Raw genomic sequence first — 14056 nt, forward strand, 5'->3', positions numbered from 1 at the left:
GTCCATGGCACACCATGGAGATTTTTGGCAGATTTACCAATGCCATAATTTCTGCGCGGTAAAACCGCTGATTTCTGGAGGGAAAGTGGAGGATTCACTTCCAACAACAACCTGGAGGTGAATATGCCACTTTCCCTCTGAAAATCGTTGGACTTAATGCACAGTAATTCCACCGGTGATAAATCTGCCCAAAATTATAATTTGGCAATGTGGGAAATGTGTTGGTAACGGAACTACCACCACCTTTTTCCCACACTGCCAAACTTGTAATGACAGTCTCCTAGCAATCATAAAATGGAAACACCCTCCTGTTCCCTGCGGAGATCCCCTGTAGGCTTCATGCGTTGCCCCTTTCCTTGTATCCGTCTACCCCTCCTCATTAAGGAGCCTCATATGCTGTTACCGCTTCGCCACCAAGGCATCATGCAAACAATGTTTTTGCACCACTTCACTTTCTACTTGGAAGCTACCGTCCACCTCAATGGATGATCAATGCTGTTCTTTGTAAGCTTGCTTTCCGGAGCTAGGTCAGTGCTATTTGCACATCAGAAATACATCCAATAATTGCAGTGGTGAGTGGTGCGAGTGCGGCATTAGCATAGTAAAATGGAGTTTGAGGGATAGAGTGCAATGTAAGCGAAGCAGCACTCAGTGTGAGTGTGCTGGTGCGCATGGGCGCAGAATGAGCGCAGACTTAGGGCTGCTGCGCGCTTTACAAATTCAAATAAATAAATAAATAGTGTGGTGCCTTGGTCTCTATTGCATTTATTGCGTGTCAGTGATTTAGGATGACATTTAAATCCCCCGTTATCACTCCAAGGCTGAAATAGCAATGGTGCACCATGGTGAACAAAAAAATCTCATCCATCTCAAATGCTCTGGGGAAGAAAGGTGGCTCTCATGGCAAGATGGTAAAATGGAGTCTGAATCCAGCATGTGCACAAGGGGTAGCAGAGGACACACCTGTGTCACGTTGGTGTGGGCAGCTCGGATTGCAAAGTGGCGCATGACTGCTGCGCGATGCTCCCCCCCATCCCTCAAACTGCATTCCAAAACACTCATGCCACACTCAAACCGCCCGCCACGGCAACTATTTTATTTATTTCTCACCTGGCTTCAAACTGCAACCGTACAAAGAACAACACACGTCAGCCATGTATGTAGACTGCAGTAGAAAGCGAGGTGGTGCTCACACATGGTTTGCATGATGTCTTGTTACATAGGAGTAGTTTGGAGGTAGTTGGAGGGGCAAGGAGTGTTTGGATAGGCTCTCTCAAGTGTAATCTGGCACGTGGATAGTCTGGTTTTTGTCACCTAAGTAGATCAGTATTCACTGGAAAGCACCATTTGGACATATCACTCTTTTTTCTCACTGGAGCCAGCAAGGAGTAAGGCTATTGGATGGGCATGATCGGCCATAGAACTGCAGATCTCAAGATGGCTTCCGTCTAAATGCCAAGCACCAAGCCGTCAGAAAAAACAACAGCGTCCTTCATTTCTGTATCATAAACAATCCTGCTTTGCTGTGTTCATTTACAACATGTAGAGGCGTGTTTTGTGAATGAGAACAGAGTGCATGCACATATTACAAACAAGATATGTACCATAGGCGAACATATTTTGCACACAATGCAGATATTAAAGCAATCAGAAGCTCTTGTTTTCTAACAAACAAATCCAATACCAGATGCACTCAATAATACAAATAATTATAAATGCACAGAGAGGGAATTCATGAATAGATAGAACAATTACATTGGTATACACTGTAGAAAACAGTGGTTATAGTGGCTGAAATTGCCATTCAAAGATGGCACTGCTATTCTACAAGACGCTGATCTTTTTCTTTTTGGCAGAGCAGCAAAAGGTTGATTGCATGTCTGACGATATTACAGATTACAAATGTCGATGACGAGTTCTGCACCTGCGTTTGGGGAGAGGGGAGGATCATACAAGATGGCAAAGGGGGGGTGGTTGAAAGTGTTTAGGGAAGAAAATGAGTCTTTAGTTCCTCTCTAAACGTACGTTCAGAGGCTGCAGGTCGCAAGTGCCTTGGTAGTTCAGTCCAGGTCCAGAGGCATAAATAGTGACGGCTTGTTTGCATTTTTTCTCTATGTTGACTTTTTGAGTTTCTATCAGTGCCTGGCCACCAGTTGCTCATAACCTTGCTGACATTACAAACGTCCCTCCTACCTACACGTGTTTTCTTGTGATTGTGAAATACACACTATGAACACTTCTGATCTGCAACCAAGCAGTGGGGGCCAGTTTAATGATTTCCGTATGGGGTCAATATGATGGAATGGGTGGGGACAATAAATGACGCATGCGCCACAATCGGAATGCACCTGTGCTGGGACCAGAGCTGTGTCTGGGAGGCTAGTGATGTTGTCATTTCTACCATCAATGTCTGCAAGAATCAGGGCTTGCCCTGTGGCATGAAAGATGGGCAGTGGGAAAGAGGGTGATGTTTGTTTTTTTACTGATGTTTATCTTGACCAGTAGGTGTGAGTCAATGTGGGGGCCAATGGTTTAGAAAAGTGGATGATGGTTTTAGTGAAAGCTTTCATGGGTGTGAAGGTAGGCCAGGTTACGCGCGTCGAAGTTACGATTGAGGATACTGGCAAATTCTGTTTTGATAGGTAGCAGTTTGCGATGCAATGCTTATAATTATGATTCTCCAGCATGGGGTCTGGCATGGATTCACATGCTCATGAATATTCCCCGTCGTCAGGCTGGGAATCCTCGGTAAAGAAAAAAAACAGTATCAGTTTCGTTTCTGATCTGTCTTTCGTAGTAATAACCAATCACTGGTCTCTGCGTCATACTGACCACAGCCAATGACTGCCCTCTACCTAAGCACCGCCTCTGGCAGCCATCTTCAGATTTTTACCGCACGTTCATGTGTTGGGATCCTCGTGCTATTGCTCTCGAGCGTTAGTGCTATTTTTTCACGTTTTTTCTCAAAAACTTCGTTTTTTTCGGTCAAAAGAGCCTCAAGCTCCACCGACTCTCCATCCGATCAACGGGGACCCGTGTCGGATTCGTCTGCGCCCCTCAAGGGTGAAGATTTCGTCGAGCTACGCTTTTGGAGGACTCCAGAAGCTTCTAAGGCCCGGACATGGCCCAGGAGAAGGGAAGCTCGACGCCCGGAAAGCTGTTCAGGGTCTGCCCTGGATGCCAGCTGCAGAACGTCTTTAAGGAGGACGAACACTCCTTTTGTCTCTACTGCTTACATGAGGACAAGACGCACGTGGAGAAGGACTGTGCGTTTTGCGGCAATATGTCGGAGCGGACCATGAAGGACCGCCATCAACGTCTCGCCAACTGGCTGGAAGGGAAGAGCCCGTCAGGCGAGAAGAAGAGGAAGAAATCCGAGCGGTCTTCTAAGACCTTTGAGGACGCCCCGGCGACGGGGGTCCAACACAAGGCCAAGCACCGCGAGTCCGCTGGCACCGGGAGCGCCGAACGGTCGGGCTCTACGGGCGCCAGGCAGGGCGCACCCTCCCCGGCACCTTCAGCCACGAGCCAACGCTCTGGGTCGGGTAAGAGGAAGGGCGAGCACCCGGCGAAGCTCCTGGAGAGGCCCCGGTCGAGCTCGAAGGCCCCATCGGAGGGGGAGCGAGGCAGTGTCCCCCCCCTCAAGGATAAGGCGGTGAGCGCACCTAAGGTGGTGAAGGCCTTAATCCATCCGGCCAAGCCCTCTATCGAAACTGTCGCGGCGGCCCTGGCTCAGCCTGTGGAGGCTACACCAGTGGTGGCGACCTCGGGGCTCAGAGTCTCCCTGCCACCTCGGAGGGAGTCCTCTTTTGTGCCCATCGATAGGACCCCCGTGAAATCCCCGACGGGGAAGTAAAAGGGGGGGCAGGGCGTCGTCGTAGATTCGGCTTCAACCTCGGAGGAAGAGCTGATCGAGGTCTTAAGCCACGGCCTTGGCGTGGAAGAAGACCGGCCCGTCGGGATGGATCCCGACGCAGGTGACGACGACATCGTCGAGGGTGCCGACGGGGCCCCTGATCGCCCGTCGGATTCCCCTCTGCCAGCGCCGCAAGACAACTCGGCGGCCATTTTGTTGGCTATACAGTCCTTATGCTCAGAGATAAGGACGAGACTACCGTTGCCGACGGAGGAACCTCTCCCGTCGGGGGATCCTGAACCGGGACCTTCTGGTGTTCCCCCGCCCAAGAAAAGAATGATTCACCCTCCACCTCCTTTTCAGCCGTCGCGCCCCGTCCAGCCCTCCTCCCCGTCCACCCGAGGGGATGATACGGGGACTGACACGGCAGCGACGGGTACGGACGACGAGGTATACGACGAGGATCTACCATCGTCACCTCCCACCAGGGCTTCTCCACCCGACGAGATTGGATCGTTCCACTCCATGATCGCCAGGGCATCCGAGCTTTTCCAACTCTGCCCTGAGGAGAAGAAAAAGGAAGGATTCCTTTATCAACGGCGCGAGGCCAAGAGGAAGACGGTCCTCGCGGTGCCTCTACTGGACGACATTTGGGATGAGGGCCTCGCCCTCCTCAAGAACCCTTCCACGACGCCAGCTAGAAGAGACCGGTACGAGAAGAAGTACCGGGTCCCGGACGCGGCCCCCCTGTGCCTCCGGGCGCAGCCCACCCCGGACTCCGTCGTCTCCGCGGCGGCCAGGAAGAAAGCAGGGGGGGTGCGGCCTCCACATCGACTTCCCCACCGGACGGCGAGGGAAAGAAATTGGACGCTATGGGACGCAGGGTCATCTCGTCTGCAGCGACGACGATTAAAGCGGCCAACGCCTTGGCTATCATGGCCCGCTACGACAGGGAGCTATGGTACAAACTGGCTCCCCTGCTGGACTTCCTACCGGACGACAAGAGGGCGGATGCCCTGGAGATCCTACAGGAAGGTGAGGTGGCGTCGGACCACGCCATCACTATTGCGACGGACATCGCCGACACTGGGTTTCGGCAGTTGGGCAACGGCGTGTGCCTTAGGCGGCGTGGATGGCTCAAGGCTATGGACTTCCGTCAAGACGTACAGACCAGAGTCCTGGACATGCCGTTCGATGGGAACAACCTGTTTGGGAAAACAGTGGACGATTCCCTTCAGGCCATTAAAGCGGACACTGAGACGGCCCGGGCCCTTGGGGTTCTGCAGCAACGACGGACGCCCTTTCGGAGCAGCGGAGGCAAGGGCGCCTCCAAAGGTTCCGGCGGCGGTTTCTCCACCTACCGTCAAGCGGCCCGCTCGTCGTCTCAGGAGGCCTACAGAGGACGAGGCAAGTCTGGCGGACCCCGCCGTCGTCGCCAAGGAGGTCAAGGCGGCAAAGCCTCGTCGAAACAGGATTGAACCGGCCGTGGGGTCGGGCCCCCATCGAAGCACCCCGGTGGGAGGCCGGCTGGCGAGCTTCGTCAGCGTGTGGGAGTCCATCTCCACCGACCGTTGGGTGCTGGACGCCTTAGTCCGGGGCCACGCGCTCGAGTTTCAAAGAAGGTGCTCGCGCGTCCCCCACATGGCCAGGAAAGAGCTTCACGTCCCTCAGCTTCTCCTGGAGGTAAGGGCGATGCTCAGGAAGGGCGCCATCGAACTCGTCCCAAAGAGGCTTCGGGGCTCCGGAGTTTACTCGAGATACTTCCTCGTGAAGAAGAAGACGGGAGGATGGCGCCCCATCCTAGACCTGCGACGTCTGAACAAGTTCATCAAGGCGCAGAAGTTCCGGATGGTCACCCTCCAGCACGTCCTGGGTCAGCTGGAGGAAGGAGACTTCCTGTCGTCGTTGGATTTGGAGGATGCCTACTTCCATATTCCCATCCTAAAGGGGCACCGAAAATTCCTCAGGTTTGTGGTCCAAGGGCGTCACTACCAGTTCAAAGCCCTCCCCTTCGGACTACGGTCGGCACCCAGGGTATTCACCAAGTGCCTTGCACCGGTGGCGGCGCAGCTGCGCCGCGAGGGGATCCACGTCTACCCCTACCTGGACGACTGGCTCATCCGAGCCAAGACGAGGGAGCTCGCCGTGGAGCACACGGCAAGGACCGTCCAACTTCTCACGGACCTGGGATTCTCCGTGAACTACGCCAAGTCCCACCTGGTACCCGCGCAAAACGCACTGTTTCTGGGAGCGAAGCTCGACACAGTGTCCCTTCTGGCCTCCCCGTCGGGGGAAAGGACCAGGTCCATCCTGGGCAAGGTACAGCGGATGTTGGTTTCCGACGCGGCCAAGGTGAGGTCCATCAAGTCCCTCCTCGGAATGATGTCTTCTTGCATCTACCTCATTCCCATGTGCAGGCTCCGGATGCGCCCGTTGCAGGAGTTCCTGGACGCGCGCTGGATCCAAACGACGGGCGGCTTCGAGGAGAGGATCACACTCGACGAGAGTTTCCGCCGAGCGGTCCGGTGGTGGGGCACCCGCGCGCATCTGACGGCGGGCATGGACTTCCAGACCCCAGACCACCAGGAGACAGTGACCACGGATGCCTCCCTGGAAGGGTGGGGAGCGCACACCGAAAATCTGCACGCGAGAGGCCTTTGGCTCCCGACGGAGAAGTCCCTCCATATCAACGTCCTAGAGCTCCGTGCAGTGTTCTGGGCCCTCAGGTCCTTCCTTCCATCCCTCAAGGGCAAGGTGGTGAGGATCTTCACCGACAACACCACCACCATGTTTTACATCAGGAAACAGGGCGGAACCAGGTCCCCAGCACTGTCCAAGGAGGCGCAGGACCTGTGGCATTGGGCCGTCGCCCAAAGGATGTTTCTGGTGCCGTTTCATCTGGCAGGGATAAAAAACACCATCGCCGACTCACTCAGCAGGGAGCTGCGCTCGTGCCACGAGTGGGAGCTACGGCAGGATCTAGTGGATCGCCTCTTCCGACGGTGGGGCACACCCCAGATCGACCTGTTCACGACGGCGACGAACTCCAAGTGCCGGAGTTTCGCCAGCAGGTTTCCCCAGACGAGGAGCATGGGCGATGCTTTCTCGTTCCCCTGGGAGGGCCTGTTCCTCTACGCGTTCCCTCCTTTGCCACTGCTAATCCGGCTCGTCAACCAGCTCAAGAGGTCACGGTGCAGGATGATCCTCGTCGCACCTGCGTGGCCGAGGCAGATATGGTTCCCGGACCTTCTGGACTTGTCAGCGTCCCCGCCAATCAAGCTGCCAGTGGACGCGGATCTACTCTCCAGGGAAGGAGGCGCCATCCTCCACCACAACCCGAAATCGCTGAACTTGCAGGCCTGGCTCCTGCAGCGCTAGAGTTTGGAGGATACGACATACCGGCCGACTGCAGAGAGGTTCTTGCAAAGGCCAGGGCGTCCTCGACTCTTAAATGCTACGGACACAAATGGAAGAGGTTCTCTGTCTGGTGCCACGCACAGAAGATTAACCCTCTACGGATTACGGCTCCCCAGGTACTGCCTTACCTGCTGACGCTGGCCAAAGCTGGACTGGCACACGTGTCCATCAAGATTCATCTTGCTGCGATCTCCCGATACACGAGAACCACGGGGCGGACGTCCTTGTGGTCTCATCGTCTGGTGAAAGAGTTCATGAAGGGACTGTTCAGATCGTTCCCGCCGGTGAAGGCTCCGGCGGCGGCGTGGGAGCTCAACGTGGTGCTGACCAAGCTCATGGGACCTCCGTTCGAGCCTCTGCACTCGGCCCCGTTGAAGTTTCTGTCGTGGAAAACAGCGTTTCTTGTGGCCATCACCTCCGCACGACGGGTGGGAGAGATCCAGGCCCTTTCCTGCAAGGCCCCGTACTTGACTTTTCACGACACAAGGGTAGTGCTCAAGACGCACCCCTCTTTCATGCCCAAGGTACCGTCGGACTTCCATCTCAACGAACCCTTGGTGTTGCCTGTGTTCTTCCCGTCGCCTTCGTCGCCGGCTGAGAGGACTTTGCACTCGCTGGATGTGGCTAGAGCGCTGAAGTTCTACGTGGACCGCACGAAGTGTTTTCGGAAGACGTCACAACTCTTTGTGAACTTTGGACCTGTCAATCAGGGGAAGGCTCTCTCGAAGGCTTCCATTTCCAGATGGCTCTCCGGCTGTATCATGTACTGTCATCGGTTGGCAAACCGACCGCTGCCTGGCCGTCCGAGAGCCCATTCCACCAGAGCGATCGCAGCTACCACGGCGTTCCTTTCTGGTGTGCCCCTGCTGGACATATGTAGGGCTGCTACGTGGAGGTCGACGCACACCTTCACGAAATTCTACTGCGTCGATCGGGATTCCAGGGAGGAGTCCAGGGTCGGCCAAGCAGTGCTGCGCAACCTGTTCGCCTGAGGTGAGCCTGGTGAGGAGGTAAGATGCTTGATGTTGAGTTTGATGTAATGCTTAATGTTGAGCCTTTGCCACCTCCCGTGGTTGTGCATGTGTGTACTGCTATGTATTCTTTATTCATGAGCATGTGAATCCATGCCAGACCCCATGCTGGAGAAGGAACAAGTTACTTACCTGTAACTGTTGTTCTCCAGCATGGGTCTGGCATGGATTCACATGCGAACCCTCCCGCCTACCCCTCTGCGGCTCTTCACTTGGTCATACTGCCACTTCACGTGCTTCCAAATCTGAAGATGGCTGCCAGAGGCGGTGCTTAGGTAGAGGGCAGTCATTGGCTGTGGTCAGTATGACGCAGAGACCAGTGATTGGTTATTACTACGAAAGACAGATCAGAAACGAAACTGATACTGGTTTTTTTCTTTACCGAGGATTCCCAGCCTGACGACGGGGAATATTCATGAGCATGTGAATCCATGCCAGACCCATGCTGGAGAACAACAGTTACAGGTAAGTAACTTGTTCCTTGTATCGTGTGGAGGCGTGATCTGAGAGAGTGCAAGCAACACTTATTGGTAACATTGACATGACATGCATATTAGTGAAAGGATATTTCTTGTCACCAGGGAGGTATGAAAGGATTTCCATATCCAGACTGAAGGATATGGGATGCAACCCTTGGGGATGCTGCAGGTGACCAGAAGAGGAGAGGATTGCTTGCGTTAAGACAAATTGCTGTCCGTCTATGAGGAAGGGCGCATAGCATTCTTGCACAGTGCTGTCCATACCCCGGCACAAGAAGAAAGCGGATACGAGGGCATGAGGTCCGGCGGTGCCGAAGGCTGCTGATAGGTCTAGAAGCAAAATGAGGCATGGCTCCCTTTTTCCCAAGGTGTGGAGGGTGTTGCCAACTACGTGAAGAGTTGAGTTGTCCATGCTGCATGGGTGGCAAAATCTTGATTGATAGGATTGCACTAAGCAGTGGCAGTGAGTGTGGGCCTGAAGCTGGAGGGCAACTGCTCTTTCAATAATTGCTCCAGAGAAAGGGAGTAGCCAGATCACCAGAGTCCAGTTGTTTTTGGTTTTGAGCAGCCACACGGTTTGTGAGGTTCTAGGTGTTATCCTTATACGTTGAGGTTAGAATGTCAAGGTTGGACTTGAGCGCTCCTTTGTTGGAGTCTTTTAGGATGCTCGCAGGAGTGAAGACCTCCTCGCATGATCTGTGCTTGAGGAATTAGATCACTGTGTACATACTATCAATGTTTATCAATTTGGATGTCCCTGTGTTGTGCTCAGGGTTTAGTCATTTGGATTATTGCATATGTTGGTGTTGCACTCACTCACACCCTACTGCACTGCCACTGAACTCCACTATACCCACACATTAAACATTGGCCCTCATATTGCTCTGACAGTGCACCTCACAACACTCGCACGGCATCCCACTGCACTCACACAGCAGTTCACTGCATTGCTACTGAACATGCATCTCACAGCTCTAACCTTGCACTTAAAGAGCACCCAACAGGCCCAGCGCTGGGCTTTCACTGCATCCTTCACAGTGCACTCTAGCACAGCTAAAGTTGCCCATTTGCCTCTGGCGATTAAAGGACTCTCTTCCATAATCCGTAAAGCCAAGCAGCTCCATGTTTTCTGAGCAAGTTCTGACTTTTGCCCTATGGATTCTGTGTATTTCCATTACAGAATTGACATGCTCTCCCAACATGCACAGGGAAAATCAAGACCTTTCTAAGGGCACAAGTATGACATGGGGTCACTTGGCAGCTGTGTTGACACACTCCTCTCACCGCTCTACACACTGTCTGCATTTCTCCTTCTCAGTTCCTGAGCCCAAAGTAAGGGGTTTGTTAAAGCAGGGCCTCATGTTCGCTAGTTGCCAGTGCCACATGGGATGCAGCGGACCTCATTACTAGGTCGAAAGCGTGAGCTAATTGTGTTGGTAATTCTGTTACTGACACTGTTTGTTGTGGGCAACAGAATGAATCCAGATTGTACTGCACTGCCACACTCCAAGTTTGGGGATTACCTGCAGCAAACAGATGTTTTCTGGAGGTAAATCCTCCACTTAGGGCCTCATCACGAGTTGGGCGGTAGCCCTTAAATGTGGCAGTTACAGGGTTACCGCCTCATTTACTGCTCTGCCCAATCTCGAGCCTGGCGTGTTACCACACCGGGAAAATGGCAATATTTGGCGAAATTACCGTTGGAGGTATTACCGCACGGTAATTGCGCTGAAAATTCCTCATTGGGTCCGATGGATCCTATGGGGAGTAACGTTAGCGCCACACCTGTGATCCGGTGGTAATACCGCCCAACTCGTGATGAGGCCCTTAACCTCCGAACACCGTCATATTTACCATGGCGGAATTACCACTTGCGGTAAATCTGAAAAAATCCCCATGGAGTCCTATGGGCAACAGAAATGGGATTAATAACCTTACCACTACTCGAAATCTGGCAGTAAATCCATTGTACAGAGGGCTGGCGACCTTATACTAGTTTGGTGGTATCTTTGCGGATATACCGCAAAATGACTGCCGAGCTTGTAATGAGTCCCTATATTTAGAGCCCAGGGTATTACTTAATGGTGTCTAAACTCTGAAAAAGCTAGCAGCTGAATTTACAATTGCATACGATTTGAAAAGGAAAGAAACTGGTTTTGGGGGAAAAGTATCAGGGCCACTGTGATGGGATCCACATCTGCTTTAAGAATGAATGTAAGCAGTGACTGGAGTAACCCTTAGACGGGCCAAGTGTTTCAACCTGGCATTAACATGTTCCTTTCTCCCCTTAATTGTTTCAGTGTGGCAAAGCGCTTCCTGGACTTTCCAAGCAAGAAGATTGCTGTGGGACTGTAGGCACTTCCTGGGGATTCAACAAATGTCAGAAGTGTCCCAAGAAAGCATGTAAGTATTGTCAGGTTTCAGTTTTGCTCAGGTGCTCGCGCAGTTCTGTGTGGGAAATCTGCAGTGTTGCGCCTGCAAAGGAAAGTCTGTCATCTATGGATTGAAAGTATTTTTTTTTTTTTTTTTTTTTTTGTAAGAGAAAACTACAGTTCAATAAATCAATATCAAACTTTTGTTACAATTGAACCTCTTCCACATCACGTCGGTCCTCTCAAGTCTTTAATCACAGTTTATTCTTTGTGATGGTGATAAGTTTGGGTCATTATTGGTTAGATTTTTAATTTTTCTTATCACAGGTTGTATCGCAGAGAATCATGGCTAGATAGTCAATTACCCTGCATGATAGTTTGATGTTATGGCCGGCGCTTACATATGACCACCAATCATTCATGTCATGGTTCCGTGGTTTGAAGCTATTCAAATGCAGGGTCCACTGGGTAATTGTGCCTATGCATTCAAGTACCAAATGCTTGAGGGACTCTATTTCACCCGCGTTTATTTTCTGCGGTATCTTTCTTTTTTCTTATCCAGAGCATTTCTCGATTGTTTAGGGCATTTAGCCTGAATTTTAGAAACATGTTCCTGTGATATCTTGAGGGACAGTCTAGTAGGTATTTTGGTGGCTTGTGTAATTTAATTTCTCCTAGACCTAAAGGAAGACCTGTTTTTAGTTTCCTGCGTTTTTCAATGTTTTGCATCCAGTCCCATTCTTCTATTTTTTTTTCCGCGTATTGCGGTTGATTGATTAGGTCGAGTCGACTTATATTTGCGGCATCCATGATGGCTTCAAGTTTTTGTTTCCAAATTTGGATTAATATAGCTTGGGTATCGTCGTTTCTGATCTTGAAAATTTCATATGCTGGTATTTTTTTGCTACAATACATTTTCTTAATGGTGGAGAGGGATTTCCAAATTACTGTCATGTACAGCGAGTTGAGTGCAAGTTCGTATCTCAGTGCCAATGTCGAGATGTAGTGGGGAAGCCTCAAGGCACGTTTTCCAGAAGGTACCTTCTAGTCTTTGCCATAAGCGAAAGTCCAAGTTCCAAGCGGCTTCCGCTCTAAATACGATGGTTGGAATGACCTTCTGTAGATAGAAAGTCAATATTGGTGCAATAGTAAATTTCCCGTAGTCATGGTTGATTTTTGCTCCTTGTAAGCCAAGTTTGAGAGTTCTACTGGTCATGTCATTGACCCATGCTGTTTCGCAGATGGAATTGTTGAACATCATGCCCAAGTATCTTATGGATGTTACAATATTGAGTTTATCACTGGCGATTCGCCATATGAATTTTTTTCCTGCGTTTTTGTTAGTGTGACTGATGCTCATGATTTTTGTTTTGTCTGTATTTATCAGTAGCTCATTTGACTTCATGTACTCGTTCAATCGTGTCAAAAGGCGCTGTAGGCCGATCTGTGTGTAATCGATTAGTACTATATCATCTGCATAGATGATGTGTTTGATTTGGGTGTCCTTGATCCTCGGCGAAAAACAAGGTACTGAGTTTAACCATTCCGGTAGGTCAGCTATGAAGATCTTGAATAGTTCAGCTGCCAACGGGCAACCTTGCTTGACACCTTTATGAGTTATTACTGGTTGGCTCAACTCGCCTTGTTGGTTTAACCTGATCTGTATCGAGGTGTTGGAGTGGAGAGCTTTCAGTGGTTCCAGGATTGTTGGTGGACATTCCCACTTTTTTAGCTTAGACCAAAGTTTCTCGCGGTTTATCGTATCGAAAGCTTGCCTAAGGTCTATAAAAGCAAAGAAGATTTTTCTCTTTGTGCGCAGAGCCTCAAGTTTTAAGATGTTCAACAAGAGTAGGTTTACGTCGACTCCGGCCTCCTCTGTGAAGCCTGTTTGTCGAACATTGTATATTTCTGTCTTGAGGGCCCATAAAGGGAGTTTCTTTCGAAGGAAGGAGCCATAGACTTTCCCGATTGTGTCAAGAAGGGCGATTGGACGATAGTTCATCGGATCGTTCCTATCGCCCTTCTTATAGATCGGTACCACAATCGCCTTTAACCATGACTCAGGAATTTTCTTGTTTTCCGACACTATTCTGAACAGAGATTCCATGAACTTGGCCCAATGTACTTTGTTTTTCTTCAACATGATATTTGAGATCTGGTCGGGGCCTGCTGCTCTTGAGTTTTTTAACTTCTGTATTCTTGTTTCTATTTCGTCGCTTTGAGGCGTTATATCCCACGGTAGTTCTGAGACATTTTCTTGAACTTGTATGTCTTCATTCGGGTGTTTATATATTTTCTTGAAGTGCTCAACCCATTTGTTGCCATCAATCGGGTTTGAGATTGTCGGTGTTGCTTTTGTGTTTCCTTTGTTTAGGATGGCCCAAATATCACGCGTGTTTTTTGTGATCAGCAATTGAAGCACCAGCTCCGCACGGTTTTGTTCTATCATTGCTGAGTGTGCTTTTAGCCAGTGTCGATATTCTCGACGTCTTATTTTTACTTTAATCGCAATTTTGTCTGATGGGAACTTCAATTTCTTGATCAGCCGCAAGTCTTTCCTCATAATCCTTTTTGCTTTTGCGATGACATCGCTGTACAGGTGTTTATTTGAGTACCCAATTACTCTAGAGTTTATGACTTCCGGCCGGCAGTCCGTCAACAAGGGAACGTAATTCACGGTGTTCTTTTTGGTTATGTCGGTTGTAAGTTTCCCAATTTGCGAACGGTTGAGCCTCAAGCGATTTCCCGCTGCATTCGATATGACTTGTAAGTCAAATTTTTCAGGAACGTCTCCCCAGTCCGTCTCCAGAACTAGGCGGAGTAGATCATGTCGCTTTGAGGCATTGGTATAACGTTTAGGGAATTCACTTGGTCAAAAAGATGGCTTGAGACCCAAATATA

The 14056-nt window shown here is 50.6% G+C and overlaps 1 protein-coding gene across 4 annotated transcripts in view; it reads left to right on the forward strand.

Moving 5' to 3' along the window:
• Positions 1 to 14056, forward strand: part of LTBP1 (latent transforming growth factor beta binding protein 1) — a 1019134-nt gene that overhangs the window by 615994 nt on the left and 389084 nt on the right. For all 4 annotated transcript variants that reach the window (XM_069607908.1, XM_069607910.1, XM_069607907.1 and 1 more), the window contains one exon: positions 11084 to 11186. In XM_069607908.1, the coding sequence (XP_069464009.1) occupies positions 11084 to 11186 (103 nt within the window). The remainder of the gene's footprint in view (positions 1 to 11083; positions 11187 to 14056) is intronic.

The sequence above is a fragment of the Ambystoma mexicanum genome, chromosome 4q, assembly GCF_040938575.1.
Source record: "Ambystoma mexicanum isolate Mex_15411 chromosome 4q, UKY_AmexF1_1, whole genome shotgun sequence".
In the NCBI taxonomy this organism is placed as follows: domain Eukaryota; kingdom Metazoa; phylum Chordata; class Amphibia; order Caudata; family Ambystomatidae; genus Ambystoma; species Ambystoma mexicanum.